Below are 17074 nucleotides of genomic sequence, written 5' to 3' on the forward strand. Positions count from 1 at the left end.
GGAGCGGAGCGGAGCGGGGCCGAGCCGTGCGGCCCCGCCGCGGGGCACCGAGCCGGGCACGCTCTGCCACAGGGGCCGCGGTCTGGAGTGGGACGGGACGGGGAGCGCGGGGACAAGCGCTTCCCCGTGCCCGCCCTTGCAAAGCGCCGGCAGCGCCTTCCCGCTCCGCGGAGCGCCGTTCGCTCGTCCCCCAGCACGGCGGGCCTAGGAGAAACCGTGTGCGGGTGAGCCCCCGTGACACTGGGACACCGCGGAAAGCTCCAAGGAGCCGTCCGTAGCGGGCAAGAATCGTACTGGAACCCCATTTTGTGCTCTAGCCAGCACCTGCCTAAATATTTCCCAGTGCACAGAGACTGTGAGTCTGCGGTAGGGAAGGAGGGAGGTCCTGTCCCAGGGACGCAGCGCTATGAATAAAATAAAAGGAGGAGAATGTGGAACACAGCGCTTCTCTCCCCTCGAAATTTAAGTCCTTTTTTCATCTGAAAACCATAATCAGCTTTAAAGTGCTTGTTCTTTAATTTCTTTCATTGTTAACGCTTAAGGGAATATTACCTTTGAATTTTTATTTATTTTTTTAAGAGGCAATAAATATTTTAGCTACCCTAACGCATTGCAAATATTCCTCTGGGTCCGTTTATTTCACTCAAAACCCAAAGAAAATCTAATTCAGGAATAAGAGGTAAAGGTCCTGGACTGAGCAGCCAGCCTCAACCTCTAGCGTCTAGGATTGTCTGTGTGAATCAAAACACACTCTTCGCTCAAATGTTTCTCACTGGGGTATTTTTTTAAATTTAACTTCCTGCGAAGAACATTAAAAATGTAGCCGGCTTATTCTACATTTCTCATTATTTTAAGTTGTCTAATTTCAGGGTCTTTGATTTTTCCCCCATTTACAAATCCTGGTGCATTCATCTGCTGTCAACAGCGTTGAGTCAACAAAAGCATCCGTAGGCAACTTCTGTTTATTTACAGTCCTAAGCTGATCTGTTTTCCATTTAATGGAAATTAAATAGCGAGGCACTTTTAGGTTGCATTTCTCCTATAGAATCTTTAATCAGTAGCACCACTGCTATAATTAGGAGGAATTTAGGAGACAGCATTTATAAGAACAAGTTTTTGTTTACACGCTTACAGTGGTAGCGAAACTTAAATTAAAATAAAACCAATGTGTCAAACTAAATTAAGGGTCCATTTTCATTTGCAAAATAACTTTTACGACAGTAATGAGAAAGAAAGGGAAAAAAAAGCAAAAGAAAGGAAGAAGGGTGCCTCGCTTTTATCATGGCAAAGCGGAAAGGAAAAAAAAAAAAAAAAAGAAAGAAAAAAGACACCGAGAGACACGCAAATAAATGCAAGTGCAAATGCACAGGAAACACACGACCAGGAGGCCAGGTCGCCATGTGGTGTAAACACAGAAATGGAGATGCAGGGGGAAAAAAGATTCCCGGTCTCTTAAATGTTGCTTTGGTTTTGTTGTGGGCTTTTTGGGGGTTTTGTTTTTTATTTTTTCTCTTCTCCGTGAGCCAAAGAGCTCTGGGGTATGCTCGTGCTGGTCCCGCCGCGCATGCAGAGCAGCACGAACAATTGGAGCGGAGCCGCGGGCTCCGCCGAAACCCGCTCTGAGCCGCCCAGCCTGCCTCGGCCTTTCGGCCGGGGAACCGCGCCTGAGAGCGGCCGGGCACAAATCCCGGCAAGCCGAAAGCCAAACCGCAGCCCAGCCAGCCAGGGCCCTGGGGTTTCCCGTCCCCGCGCCTGCCGCCGGCGCAGGGAGGGGAGGGAGGCCGGCAGAGTCGGGCGCTGCCCCCGCCGCAGCCGATGCGCTCCGCGCATATCTGCACACACGCGCGCCCGCGGAGCTGCCCACGCCCGCCGGGAGCCCCAGCCCTGTCCGCACCCCGAGAGCCCGTAGGGAGCCGGGACAGGGCTGGAGGCACGTCAGGCAACTTTGAGCCGTGCCTATCCCCGTCGCGTCCCTGCGGCTGCCGGGAGAAGACCTACCCGCGCGGCGGGGGGACCGATTTCTCCCCGGTGGAGAGGAAGAGGAGGAGGAGGAGGAGGAAAGGAGAGGCAGAGGCGCGCTGTCGCCCAGGCGGCTGCCGAGCAGCGGAGCGCGGCCGTCCGCCCGCACGGTCCCGCCGCCCACCTCGCCCCCCGCCCCGGAGAGCGGCACAGCAGCCCCACTGACCTGTTTTTAGCCGCCGCTGCTCTGTCTCTTTGCCTTCGGTTTTTGAACCAGTTGCCTACTTGCGTGGGGGTGAGCCCCGTGGCCTGAGCCAGTTCCCTTTTCTTGCTGGGGTTGGGGTAAGGGTCCTGCAGGTACCACTCCCTCAGGAGGCTGCGAGTCCTCTCCTTGAAGCAGTGCGTCTTCTGCTCGCCATCCCAAATGGTCCTGGGCAGCGGAAACTTCTTCCTCACCCTGTATTTATCAACCGGCCCCAGCGGGCGACCCCTTAGCTTCTCGGCCTCCTGGTAGTGCGCTTCGAGCCACATGGCCTGCAACTTGCCGTGGGACTCCTTGGTGAATTTGTGGTTCTCCAGGATGTGGTAGAGGTCTCGGAAGTTGCCCGTGTGGAAGGCCACCACCGCCCGGGCGCGGAGGATGGACTCGTGCTTGTTGATGGCCTCGCATGCCCCCGGCGCCACCGGCAGCGACCAGAGGAACCTCCCCAGCCTTTCTATGTCTCCAGTCTCCTCCAGCGTCTCGCAGACGCTGGCCACTTGCTCCGGGGAGAAGTTGAGTGTGGGCAGCTGAAACATTGACAACTCTTCGTGGGGTGCCCGGGAGCTGCCGCCTCCACCGCCGCCGGCACCGGGGCTGCAGCCCGAGCCGCTGCCGCTGCCGCCGCCGCCGCCGCTGGCGAGAAGGAGGGAGCGGTGGTGCGGATCGGCGGCGAAGTTTGGCAAGAAGAAATGGGTGGGATAAAGCTCTAGCGGGGACCTGAACACCATGGGATGACCGGGGAGAGGGGGAGATAAATCAAGGAGAAAAGAAAGAAAGGGAGGAAGAAGGGAGGAAAGGGCACACGCACCGCGCACGCATCCACACCCGCACACGCACACACAGCCACATAGAGGCACGGGGGCACACACACTCACACGCACACGCGGGCACACGCACACGCGCGCTCACACGCACCCCACACGCACACGCACTCACACACACCCGGCCCCGCGCCGCCGCCGAGTCAGGATTCAGTGATTCAACAGCGATCGCCCTAATGACAACAGCCTCATAATATCTCCCCTAAATCCACAGTGAGTGCAGCGCTGAAACATTTTGTTTCGCTTTTCTATTGGTCTTCTGAGTGTCGTTGTGGCGTTGCCATGGCAGCCGCTGCCAATCACTGTCAGCCCTGCCAATCATTACGGAGTACGTAAGGAAGGTTTTTACCACTTCGCCCAAATGCACGGGGGGGAGGGAAGCCGGGCGGTTGGTGGAAAAGCCTGGTTTGTTGTTTGGATTTTTTTTTTTCCTCCTTAATCTTTGCAACTCCTAATCTCAGCACTTCCCCTTCTCCCTGTCTCTCCCCCCTCCTTCTCCACACCCCTCCTAAATAAGGGATCAAATAATGCGAAAAGCAGTGTGCACATATTTGTTGAATGGGATGAGCAATTAGAGGGTGGAATATTATTGTGATCTTAACGAGCCTCGTTAAAGCTAAAGGAGATATGGGGGGAAAGTAAATGGGCCAGGCTGGGATACACGTTCGGATAAAGGGCTCCTAACTGAGACAATTTACACATGATTTGCACGTAGTTTCACTTCATTCTGCCTATCTGAGCACTAATAGTGCCGGGGAAGAAAAGAAAGATGAGATCATTAGACCCATCCTCGCGCCGGTGACCCTCCCAGAAGCAGGCACATACAGTACAGGCTGGGTTTAGCCCTGGCTCACCGAAGAGTCTCTCCTCCCCTCTCCCGCTCCCTGCCCCTCTCCGCGGAAGGAGGGATCCGCTGTGTGCGGAGTTCCGCGGCCGCTCCGCCGGGAGCCGCCCAGGGCGCCCAGCCCGGATCTGCTGCGGCCGCCCGGCTCCGCCACCGACCCCAGCGGCGTCCCGCTCGCTGCCTCCCCCGTCCCACTCCTCGCTTCCCCGCCCTCCCGCTCCTTCTCGTCTTCCCTTTCCCTCTCCTTTCTCTTCCTTCTCTCCACTTTGTTTTTCTTGTATTCTGGCTTTCCTCCTCCCACTCGCCTCACCTCCCCTCGCCCCTTCCTTTCTCCGGAGCCCAGCGACCTTGCGAGGTTGTTCCTCACCCCCAAATCCGCCGGGGCTTTACCCCGTACCTCTCCTTTTCCCCGCTAACTCTGCCCCCCAACTTGCAAGGCTCTCGTGCGGGGAAGAGGAAGGGGATGCGAGCCAAAGTGGTTTTGAGCTTTTAAAAATTTTTTTATTAATTTTTAAAAATTATAATTATGAAATTGAGAGCAGGGAAAATATCCGTAGTGGTGGTTTGAGTCCATCCCTCAGTAAAACACAGCTGGGTCGTCAGACCTTGCTACCATGCAACTATATTTATTATTAGGTATGTTGCTTTTAAGAAGATTTAATCAGCATCTTGAGCTGGTAACTCTTTTGTTTGGTTTCTGTAGCTATGGAAGTGTGATTTACAGAGATTTGTACGGGTCATGGACATCTTTCCAGACTTACTGTGTATATTTAGACAGGACTTTGCTTGGTGTTAAAAAGTGTATATTTTGAATAGGTTCACACACAGTAGCAAACAATACCGACATTGTAAAGGCATGTACAACGAGTATTGAAACGCAGCATCCAGACTTCAACTAATCTGCCCTCAATAAAGCTGAAATAATTATCCTAAGCCGCCTTTCTAGAAGAAAAATCATTCAGGAATTCAAAACTTTTTTAAAGATCTTTTCTGCATTCCGATGGAGATCGAGGGGTGAGGCTTGGAGCCCAAACTACTTTCAGACATCAATGGAGGGAAGGAGGGGGGGAAGTGAGATATTACAATTAAAATGTGAAAACATAGCGTGACTTGCCCTATCCGAAGGATAATAATAATACTGCTATGGGTGGTAGAAGTTCTTTAGCTGCGCTCCAAACTGGTTGTGATCCTTTCACAGCGCACTCCTCGTGAAATAATTCTAAGTGGCAGATGAATAGGTCCAGTTGGAAGAGCTGCTGGACTGGAAGAAGCTCGCTGTATGACACATTCATCTGATTTCCACTAAACTGTCATCGGTGTGCTACATGGCTTCATAGTTCTAATGGAAATAATTCGCCCTCTTAATTTTTAGTGATCTGCTTAAGCACTTCTGGTAACAGACTTGGGAAAAACTTCTTTTTACCCTCCCACCTTCCCTGGCTCACATTTCCAGTTGTACAGCTAAGGAGGGAAAGAGACTTCTCAGCCCCTCTACAAATCGACTTGGAGGTATTAATTGGACAACAATATGTTTAGCCAAAGATTTTAATACACACACACACACAAAATCTTTTTCTTTGTAATCCTTTCCTTTTATGTAAAGGATTATAGAGGGGAGAGTGGGGGGAATTCCTGCGGGAGTTTCTTAATATTTGATTCCATTTTCTTCGAGCTGTAAATTAAACTACCTTAAAATGTATTTCCAGAATAACAATCAAACCGACTCTGTTGTTTTGGGTTGGGGTTTTTTTGGTTTTTTTTTTTTTTTTTTTTTTTTTTTTTTTTTTTTTTTTTTTTAATCTCACAGACTATCATACACTGGTCGTTCAGCTTTAGGTTGCAACACCTCTATTAGTATTCCTGATGAATCTCTGAAAGCTTCTACATATATTCTTTCTTTCTTTCTCTCTTTTCCTTCCGCCTCTCTCTATTTTCCTTCCCCCCCCCCCCCTTTTTTTTTCCTTTCTCCCCACCAGACATATGAAACATGTAACAGCTGCATTTCTGGAGAAAATCTTTCTTTTACAATATCCTTCCGTAGGGTGTTTTAATGCATGTACTCTGTGTGCGTGTGTGTTTATAACCAAACAAACCCACAACCTTGCCTATCAGCTAATACCAAGGTCTTCCTGAAGCCCAGTCTCCTCTCTGAGCCGCGGAGGTCCAGCACGGAGCCCTGCTAGCCAGAGGCTCTTACAAGGACGGAGCCAGCATCCTCAAACATTTCCGCCGGCTCTCGCGGCTGGAAGACGAGGGTCACCGAGGCGCGGCGGTCCTTCGCCAGACCTCGGGGAGCAGCCCCTGCGTTTGCCCAGCCCGGCCGGGGATTCAGCGCTCCCCTAAGCCTGTTAGGGACACACTCTCATGTCCTGAAATGTGCAAGCAGATAATTGTTGGCGCTCCAGCTTTGTGTGAGGAGGCCAGGGTGTAAATGGCTTTTAATGACTGCAGCTGCTGGCTGCAAACTGTCAATGGGCTCGGCTAATACCGAGCCCGGGCGCCCAGCCGCCGCCGCCGGGCGGGCGCGGAGCGGAGCGGAGCGGCGCGCGGGCGCGGAGCCGGGCGCGGCCGGCGGCAGCGGGAGCGCGGCGGCGGCGGCGGCGGACGGGGCTGGGCAGAGGCTGCCCTCTCGGCCGGGGAAATCCTTTCCGGATCCTGTAAGTTTGTTACGGGCAGGCGGAGGTCCCGCGGGGCAGCGCCCCGGGGGTGCGCGGCCTCCCCCTCCTCCCGCCGGGCCCTTCCCCACCCCCGCGCTGGGGCCCGGGGTCCGGGGCCGCGCAAGGCGGGGTCCCTCTGCTCTGACGATGGCCGTCTTCTCCAGGCCGGGGAACCTGCCGTCCGTTTCCAGCCAATCTTACTTGGTCCCACATGATTTATTGTTTCAGCTGCTAGAATGACATGTGGCTGTGCAGGGCAGGGGAGCAACCCTCCCCTTCTCCCCAAAAACCTCCCCCTAAACAAACCCGGGCAAGCCAGTGCCCTACGAAGTTGTGTGCGTGTGTGTGTGTCGGGCTGCCAACCTGAAGGACTTTTCTGGGGAGAGGAAGGGAAGCAGAGAGAGAAGCTCTTTTATTTCACTGCTTGTTTTGATGGTCGCTCCCAGGAGGCTGCGATTTTCTGCTGCCTAGTTAGTGCCCCTTAATCCTGACTCGGGAGTGACTCAGTAGACGTTTGCAAGCTCTGATTATTTTTTTTTTTATCGGGGGAGGCAGTGGCTCAGACGGGGCTGGGGCGTAGCGGTCGAGGTACGGGCGAGAGAAAAATGCAGCACTGCGGCCGCGGCGAGGGGGAAGCCAAGGGGGGGAGAAAGGGAGAGCCAGGGGCAGGTAAAGGAGAACCCATCGCCTTGGTCTTGTTAGGCTTTCTGTATCATTAATACAACGATTTAATTGGATTTTTTTCAATCTTCAAGGGCAAGCGCTGACAAATCTGTACGGATGCTATCTTTAAAAACACATCTATCTTCCTCCTTCCTTCCTTTCATCTTTCTTTCTTCCTCTCTTTCTTTAGTCACGATTTCCCGGGATAAATGAATGCGCATTTGATGGGTGTGTAAGATGTGGCCCATCCGGCTGCCGTAACAGAGCTCTGTGGATGCGGTGTGTGCTGTACCGGCCGTGATAACAAACAAGTGGCAAGTGATGTTTTTTTTTGGTTGCTTGGATTGGCTTAAGAAGTCGAGGGGTATTTAATTAGTGGTCCAAAATACTGCTTCAGCTTCCAAGTTAAACTTCCGGGGACCCCTCCCACGCTTTATTTTGCATAAACACCGAGGCTGGATGAGGGAAAAGTGAAATACCAACAAATTTTATATTACTTTAAAAAAAAAAAGTGAGAAAAGGAATGCAGCTCGCCTCCGTGGTGAGGTGACGGCTTGGGAAGCAGAAAACTTTCCCGAGGAGGTGAGAAAGCCGCAGCTGCCTCCTGGCTGGGCTGCTTTCCCCCATCCCTCTGGAGCTGCTGGCAGCTCCTGCCAGTCGAAAGTTACCTGCTCTGCAGCAGAAGCAGCCGTACAGTCGCTTGCTCCTGAATTAAACACAACTCTTAATGATGTAGCATTATCAACAAGGGACACTTGATTGACTGATCTAGGTATGATATATGTGCTTGGCGTCTAAATTAAATATTAAGTGAAATACTTAGCTCTAATTAGAAATCGTAACCTAGCGATGAAAACTTGAAGAAACAAATTGCGGGGGGAGGAGGGGACAGGCTTTAAACGCTGCGGAGAGGAAAGTAGCGGTGATGTGTACGGAGTCTGACATATTAGCAACAAGCAGCAACTTTGAAATGATTGACGTGTCATTAAAGCCATCAGGCTGATTTTAATAAATCTTCAAGAAAAAAAAAAAAAGGAAAGAAAAGCGAAGTGGAACTTCGCAGACAGGTTATTTATTAACCAGCGCATTACATCCGAGAGAAACACAATTAGAATGGGGCAGAAGGAGAGAAGGCGGGGGAAAGTCTGTTGACGAATTTAGCAAATAAACGTCCGTAAAAGAGCGACCATCCAGCTCGGGGCTTCTCTGGGAGATGGAGATGTCAGAGCCAGATGCCTTCTCCCCCGAGTGTGCCTTCCCAAGGTAAACAAGCACACAGTTGTCTCAACTTTCTCCTTTAGTACAAAGTTCCTGGTGCGACGGAAAATTTGAATATTTTATCAGTCTCTTGTAGTGACCCTCATTAGGTGGGCATCCTGCTAAGGCCTTGGCGTTACAAGAAAGCTGCCCAATCAGAGCATTTGCACGCCTTGTTAGCGATGGTTAATGAAGCTTCCCCATGCACTCAAAGAAAGGCCCCCTCGATGTAGATTTACCTTATGTCAACTCGTTACTTCTAATGAATCGCATCAAAATTCTTCCCTGAATGGGGCCGAGGCGCCCGGACCGGGATCCCCTCCCCGCCCGGCGGAGCCCACCCCTGCCACCGCCGGCACTTTAGCGGAGAATCCGGGAGCGAGGTGACCAGGCGCAGTTTGGCGGAGGGGAGGGGGAGAGGAGGCCGAGGGAGGGGACGGGGCGCAGAGCGCGGCCGGCGGCGGCGGGGGCACCGCGNNNCTCCCCGTCCCTCCGGGCTGGCATTTTAAAATCAATTAGTATTTTCAATTCTTGAGGTGAATTATTCAAACAAATGTTTGGGAGACCCTGAGGGAGAATTTGGCCGTGACAAAAGGTTTGATTAGCTTTATTTCCCCCCAAAAGCAACAAAGGCGTAGGGCTGCGAGAACAATCCGCTACATCAGGGCATGTTCAATTAAATGAAAGTCATTAGCTTCGCCGTGAAAGCACTACCTTTAAAATCAGATGGGGCGGGCGGGAAGGGGGGAGTGGGTGTACTCTGATAATTGTGGCTGGAGGATTTAACACTCCCCCTCCCCCTATACACACAAAGCCCTCCAAAAAGAAGAAGAAGGAGGGGAGGGGGGGGGACCCAAACCCAACACTTCACCCTTTGGAAATTTGTGCTCAGTCTAAACAATAGGAAGCCCATAATGCAGATTATAACACTCACTGACTCGAATCCATTATCTGCCCTCCACACTGTCTATATATTGATTTCCATATACTTTCTATTGCTCTCAATGACTGAGCAAAGCTCCAGTTAAGAGCCCGCGACACACAGGAGCGCTGCTTGAACTACATCTCACCAATACGAGCCGGGGCCGGTTGTAAACACGAAATGCTCCCACTCTCCCGGTGTAGCTGTGAACAAGCACACTGCCACCCCTCCACCCCCGGTGCGCTGCCCGGGGCCCCCTCCGGCCGCGGGGAGCATGCGGATGCCCTCGGAGCACGGCTAGGTGCGCACGCCCGTGCCCGCGGGAGGAATCCCGGAGCCCCGTCCCGGGAGCGCCGGGGCCGCATGCGGGAAGGGGGTCTGGGTCCCCTCGGGGCACAGAGCCGGCATCGCCGGGCGGGCAGGGCTGGGGAGCTCAGCTCCCCGCCCGTGGCCTCCGCCAGCAGCCCCTCTCCCGGAGACCTGAGCTCTTAATGAGGGATGACGGTGGTTTCTTTAACTTTGAGACCTAAGAGAGCAGAACTTTCCCGAGGCAGGATGCTCCGGACGGTAAGTTTGATATTTAGATTAAGATCACTTCCTCACGGGCTCCTGAAGCGTGCGTGTGGGTACGTGAATGTGAGGAAGAAGAGGAGAGGGAGCAAGCTCAGCTCAAAATGACCATGAGAGAGAGAGAAGAAACCACCAAGAGCACGACTTGATTTTTTTGGGGAAGTGCTCTCAAAGGGAGGTGGGGTGGGAGCGGGAGGCCGCCGAGGCTGAGACGGGGAGCGCAGTCGAGCTGCCCCTGCCCCTTCGCAACCTTCCTCGGCAGGGCATGGCTCCAGGCGGAGGGTAAGGAGGTATCGAGAGGGTTAAAGCGCCGGGAGAGAAGTAGAAATTTGGAAGCAAATATGTGTTGGGGGGAGGGGGAGTAAAGCGGTTATTCTGCTGCTGTAAAGACCCCAAATAATCCACTTGGAACCTGTATAGATGGGAGAGATCCGGGACAGCGTCTTAAATGGTCACATCTCCTCTCCCCCTCCCCGCCCCCCCCCCTTTACTTTAATGAAGATTGTTAATTTGCTTCGAGGCAGTGCTCTGCGTTGATAAGTCCTCCCCAGCTAATATGTTAAAGTTTAAATACCAGCAGGTGCAAATTCACTCTACTTAAGGCTATAAAAATAATGCCGAAATTCAAGAGCACAAGAAGTCAGCCTTTGTATTGTGATTTGTAAAAGGGAAATTGCGCTATACATAGCCAACTATTTACCAAAAAAACCCAACCCCCAAAGCCCTGAAAGTGCTAAACTCTTCTTAATGATGCCGAAGGTGAAGTTGTTTCATATTGGACAAAATGGGAATTATTCTTTGTCATGTAAATCACCCTTCACTTGACCTCAGGTTAGAGGATAATGTTCATTCTTAGTTCACACTAAAAGTTATTTAAATTAGAGAGCCTGAAGAATCATTTCACCAAATCCGTGTAATAAAGTGAAGAGGACTTAGGGATCTTCATTCAAAAAACCCATGGGTTAGGAACGTGTACTTTAAAAATTGGTATTTGCCACAAACCTCGAGGATTAGGAGGTTTTTATTTAATCAAGTTATGCTCCTAGGATTTCCTGAGAAATGTGTATATAATTTCGCGTAACAAGATTAAAAGAAAGGAAAAGATACGAATCAAAGGAGCTATAGATACACAAAAGACCTCCAAGTAACAATTACTGTAATACATATTTTAAAATAGGAAAAGAAATGAAAAGATATTTAACAATTGGGTAAAACAGAAATGAAGGTTTGATAAAGAAGATGCAGCTTGCGGTGCTATTTCATTCGATAAATATACTTTTGGCGTGGAGTGACAGGATGTGTTATTTTGACACAAAATGAAAGCGTTACTGCAGATACAGAGACACAGATATACACGAAGACAGCTGTATACACTCATTTATAAATTAGTGGGTGCACGTGGAAGGAAATCTGAGCGTCTCTACTTTCCAAAGCAACACTGAAAAATATCCCATAGGTGAGGTACTGGGCTGAGGTAGGTTTAATATTGAAGTGCTGGAGATTATTGGAAATCAAATAAAAATTCGACACGCACAAACCCATTAGAGGATTTAGTGGTGAGGAGGGAGAGATTTTCCAGGGCTTTTGTTGCTAATGTTTCAATGCTAGGCGCTAACTTTAAGAAAAGTGTCAGTAGAATAACAAATTGAGGGCATGAAAGGCCACGGAGAGAAAGCAAGCAAGGATGCTCTTGACTTCTTAGCAGTTGCTTAGAAAGGATCTCGAGCTTAATATGGGGACTCAATCAGCGGAGAGCACAAAGCTGGGCAGAGGGAAGTTGGGCTCAGCACGTGCACTTTGGTCAGGTCGCTCGAGCGAGCACCGGAGGGGGGAGCGGAGCCTCCCGGGCTGCGCCCCCGGCCCCCCGCGCCCGGCGGCTCGGGCACCGCCTGCCCGCAGCCCGGCCCGGGGCTGCCGCCGCCGCTGGGGACGGGGGTGGGCACACGCACGCCAGGGGCTGTGCTGAGCCCCTCTTTCGCCTCCGAGACAGGGCAGGAAAAAGCCGCCTGCCCGGGACAGGCGCGGGGGCCGCGGTGGGGGACTGGATGGAGTGTAACTTGTCCCCTTGCTGGAGCGCCAGCAGTAGGTTTTGTTAAAAGACTCTGTCATCAAATTCGGTCTTTCTGCGAGAAGCAGCCGATTTTAAAGCCCGTCTGTAAAGATTTTTAACAGCTTAACGAAATATCTGAGATAAGGGAAACCTGGAAGATGCTCCCAGGACATCAGACCTTAATGTGCTCCTTCAGCGGCGGAGGGAGCTCCATTCTGTTCCCTGTACGTATTATACTGCAGACAGGGTTCGATATATACTCTATTTAATCTTGCTCTGTGACAGAGCTGTTTAAGTGTATACCATGCCTACGTTCTTTGTATCAAGACCAAAAGGATGCATTGTTGAAAGAAAACTATTCAAAATCTTTCATCTGATAGAAACGATCCAGCAACTGTGAGGCAGCTACAGCACAATGGTTCTGTCTGCATAATAGGTATCTCATAAAAATACAGCATGTCATTGCAACAAAAAGTTAAAAGTCTTAAATGCATCCATCTTATATATTGCATGAAGTCAATAATATTCTAACCTCTCCTGCACCCCGCCATTAAATGGTACACGGCACTTTAAAATCGAGGGCATTGTGATTGAAATCCCAGTCTCTAGCAGAGAAAGAGGGGAGCAAGGTAAGTTAGCAAGGACCATTACGGATGTAATGACCTCAGGGTAAATATTCATTAGGAAGAAGGGATTCCTCTTCTAATACCCAGTCTATTTTCTTTGGAATGCAATATCACGGAGAATAATGTGGTAGCAAGACCCAAGATTTAAAAGGAGATTATTACCAAGTGTCTTGGGAAGAGTTTGGGAGACCTTTTTTTTTTTTTTCCCAGACACTTTTCTCAAGTGGGACACAAATGCCAAGAATAGCGATTTTAAAAATCATCTTCCTAATTTTATTCGGAAAGCTAGAGAAGCTTGCTCCTTGCTTAGCCCCCGGCAGCAGAAAGAAGAGAACATTTAAGCAGCTCGGTGAGCAGCCCTGCCTCTCTTTTCCCTTGGTAGGTGCACTTAGACGGCGGCAAGAGAGCCTGCACACCCCCCGGGGACAGAGTTTGCCTCCTGAACTACACTTCTCTCACTGAAGAACAGTAGCTCCGACCTCCAAACCAACTGGGACTGGCGCTTTGAAGTAGCTGCGAACAGTGCTCCCGTGTCTCAACATGGTCACGTAGGAGATTTGAGCCTTTTAATTTCCAGACACAAGGAATAACTCCCTCGGAGCACCGGCTTGGTTTAGGTGGTCGATTGTTGGGTGTTTTGGTCAGAGTTTTTGATTTTTTAAGATTTTCTAATAAGATAGCGAGGGAAGATGGGTACGATTCCCTGGTAGACACAGAAACATAGAGGGGAAGAAAAAGCCCAGCCGGGGCACATTTGGCTGCAGGGAAGCTGCCCGAGCCGCTCTGTTGTCCCGGCGGGATGGCGGCCGGGGGCTGCGGGCGCTGCCCGGCCCTGCGCGGCAGCCAACGGGCGCGTCGCCTGGTGTGACCTTCAGGGAGCACATTTCAACTGCTAAACACCGAGAAAAGTGCTCCTCTCTCTCGCAGGCGCCATATTACCGCCGGGAGCCGGGGCTGGGGCGGGGGGAGGGCGGGTGCGCAGTTAGTCTAGTTTTACGCAGTTGTTAATTCAGACTGGACGAGCACTCGATGGCTCCATAAAAAGACAAAAAAAAAAAAAAAAGAGAGTAGTTTGGGATTATTCTTTTCTTCTTAGCCCCCCCTGCTATCCTCCCTTTTCCAACTACCCTCGAGGGGATACGCTTTGTAACACTGATGCCTGCCCTGGGACCCCACGGAGCATCCTCCCCCTCCCCGCCCGCTGGGAAAGGGGGTGCGCGGGGCGATCCCGAGAGCACGGGGTGTGGCGGGGGCCCTGCCCAAGGCCCCGACACCCTCCTTGCCGGGGGCCCCCGGCAGCCCCAGGCAGCGCCCGAGAGCGCCCGGCTTCCCCCATCCTGCTGCTTGCCGGGGGGGACTGGGAACACTCCCTAAGCCCTCTCCCTCCGCTCACACCCTGTTTGTGCTGGGAAGGTTATGAGGCTCAAAATCAGAAAATACCCCCAACACCTCTTTCCCCCGGCGCAAAATGATTCCCGAAGCTGTGGGTCTACACTTTGCTGAGCTCTCTGCTCCCTCACTTCTCACAGAGACCTGCTCCTCAGTCAACGGCGCTCTTTTGTCTTTTCCCCTGCCTTTTTTTTTTTTTTCCCTTTTTTGTGAAAAAAAAAAAAAAAAGAAACCACTAACCAACCCCACCCAAAACCCGACAACAACAACTTCTGTAGCTCTGCAGAAGTGGAGGAAACAACCCCGCGATCGCGGCAGGGACACAGAGAAGCCGGACAGAGCCGCTCCTCCCCTGGGCCGCGGGGCCGGTGCCGTCCTAAAGATTCAAGTCCTCTCAGGATTTCGGAACAAAGGCAGCCCAGCCCAGCTCCGCCACGCACGAATCTCCATTGTAATCCTGGGCTTATCCTTTCCCCCCCTCCCTTTCTTAATTTGCCCTGTTTTCCAGCCTGCGGTTCCTGAAGGTCAGATGGAGAGGTCATAGCTCGGCATCCCCTATAAATAGATTTTGATATTTAGACAGCTATTGCTACTCGATATTAACTTACAGGATAATGGCGAGAGATACCGTATGCGCTGAACCTGTTATTCACGAGTGAGCAGCATCTGTCGAATACAATTCTCGTCTTTTTGCCCTGTTTGGCTGTAGCACACATCAATAGGGTGAAGGACATCTTGAGGCTGGGGTAGGGACAGGGAACAGGACGGCTCTGCGGGGGCAAAGTTGCAAGTACAGTGTTGAAACTATACGAGGACTTAGAGAGCTGAAGTCAAGAGCCAGGTCGGCGCAGACCGGCTCTGAGCGAGCGCAGGACCAATTCAAGAGCGGCTGGCGCAAAGATTCCAGCGGGCTTTTGGCACTTCACATTAAAATATAATGAATACTGCTGAGGTGGAAGGGTCTTCCCTCCGCACATTCACAGCCCGATTTCCCCCATTTCTGACTCTTAAAATCATAGGTTCCAGGTGGATCTGAACCAGAGGCTCAGAGCTCACCACTAACCCTTTCGCTGTTTACAGAGCTTTCAGGAGAAGGCAAGGTCTTCAAGTGTGGGCAACACTTTGAAGGGAGCACTAACAGTTCTCGTTTCCTTTTCACAGAGCATCCTCTCTTCTGGCTGTTCCCAAATCCTTCTCTGCCTTTCACCACCTGAGAGGCAGAAAGGCCTTTACGCTTCCAGGTCCTGCGTCCTGGCACTTCACTTTGCCGTGCGATTAAAATGAAATTCACGGCCGGGACTCTGGCTGAGGCTTTAGAGCAAACCCACCAGCAGCCGGGTGCCCACAGGGATGCACCGATCGGGGACGGCCAGCACTTTGGGAACTTTGGGAACTGGCGGGCAGCGGCGGTGGCCATGTCCCCGCGGGACAGGGAGAGGAGTCTGGCCAGGCTAAAAACACCATTTCTCCCTCGTTGTGCTGGCTCACGCGTGGGTCCTGCTCCTTCTGCAAAAACGATTCCCCTTATCGCTGTCGAGACCGCAGCTCTAGAAACTAGTTGTGATCAAGATCTTGTGCAGCAGGACGGGAAGTACGCAAGCGTTTCCATCTACTTACCTGGGCATGGGTGCGAAGGGGGGGAGGGTGGGGGGTCGTGAAAGGCGCCGATTGTGTGTGGATTTTGAGGTTAAAAAGAGGTAACCTGGGGAAGGGGAGGGAGGAAAGGCGCTGAGTTGGCTTAATTTAATCAATAAAATGTCTGAAATAGTTGTCGAGATTTGATTCTCCCGTTTGCGAGTTTAACTTGGCCTCTTTAATGCTCATGTGTGACATCTGGTAGTGCGCGTGTACAAGTGCGTTTTGGGGGTGGTGTGCGCTTTATTTTGAGAAAAGGTATAATTGCCAAGGAAGATAAAAAGAGGCAGTTTTAGGAGGCTACAACTTCCTAGAGCCTTGCGGGTTTACAGCCAGCTCGGCAGCAGTGAAACAAACTTGCTGTCAGAAGTTCACCGACGCTCAGGAAGGAGGAGCGCATCTCGCTGCCCGGCCGGGGACCCGCGGGCTTTGTTCCGCGGGGAGCGGAGCCGCGGGAGCTGCCACGGCTGTCCCTGTGTCCCCTGCTGCAGGCAGGCCGCTGGAGGAGCTCTCTCCCGGCGGGGCAGGGTCCCCTTCGGGCCGGCCCGAGGAGCCGCCACCGCCCCCGCCCGCCGAGAGAGGCGGCAGCGCTTGTGCCCCGAGCCCGACGGAAGAGGCAGGCGCGACTTTTCTGTGTGTTTTTACGGCTCGCCTACGAGGGAAGTGCCGTCTCTTTCCCCCTCGGTCTCCTCCACCCATGTCTTCTCCCCGGGAGCTCCGGAGGGAGCCGGGAGGGGCCCGGCTCGGCACGGCCCGGGCACACAGGGACGGTGCGGGGCCGGCGCAGCCCCCCCGGAGCGGCAGCCCCAGGGCTGCAGGGCAAAGATCTTGTGCTCCCTCCATCCCGGGGCTCTCCTTGACCTGATGAGCTGCTTAGGGCGAGCTCTCACGATAGTCTTTCCGTAAGAAAAATCCGAGTTATTGTGAGGTGCAGTCCCCATGCATTTTTAACCATAGTGATTACTAAATTAATAGCAGGCCCTAAGACAGATGTCAAAACGTCTTGAAAATGTTTATCTGTGAATAATTGAGAAGGTGGTAAGACGCATTATCTGATTGTATAATGAAATATGTATGAGGAACAGCTGTTTGCAGTAGTCACCTCCCGTTGTTTCATTAGCCTAGAGCCTCCTCTTTAAAGAAGCGCTTCCCCGAAGTTGGCCATTCAGAGTCCGCCGCTTCCACCGGCGCCGGCGGCCGAGCCGGAGCCACAGCGGGGAAAGGCTAACCCGGTGCTGTCCCTAGGCCGGTCCACGGGCTGTCCCCGCGGCATTTCTCACTGGTGGTCGCTTCTGGAGCGGGCGGGAAGAGGCGCGGATGGGGTCCGAAGATGTCTTGCCGGGCAATCTCAACCCGAAGAGGACGCCCTGAGAGGAAGGATCCTAGATGCTCATCTCGGAAGCGCAGCAAACAGCCATT

General features: G+C 52.3%; 1 protein-coding gene across 1 annotated transcript in view; it reads right to left on the reverse strand.

Moving 5' to 3' along the window:
- The window catches only part of SIX3 (SIX homeobox 3), a 4802-nt gene extending 1447 nt beyond the window's left edge, over positions 1-3355 (reverse strand). Inside the window, exon 1 of the mRNA XM_039697899.1 lies at positions 2186-3355. Coding sequence (XP_039553833.1) covers positions 2186-2949 — 764 coding nt within the window. The 5' untranslated portion in view covers positions 2950-3355. The remainder of the gene's footprint in view (positions 1-2185) is intronic.
- Positions 3356-17074: the final 13719 nt, after the last annotated feature.

Source organism: Passer montanus, unplaced genomic scaffold (genome assembly GCF_014805655.1).
Source record: "Passer montanus isolate IOZ18808 unplaced genomic scaffold, ASM1480565v1 scaffold12, whole genome shotgun sequence".
NCBI classification, from domain to species: domain Eukaryota; kingdom Metazoa; phylum Chordata; class Aves; order Passeriformes; family Passeridae; genus Passer; species Passer montanus.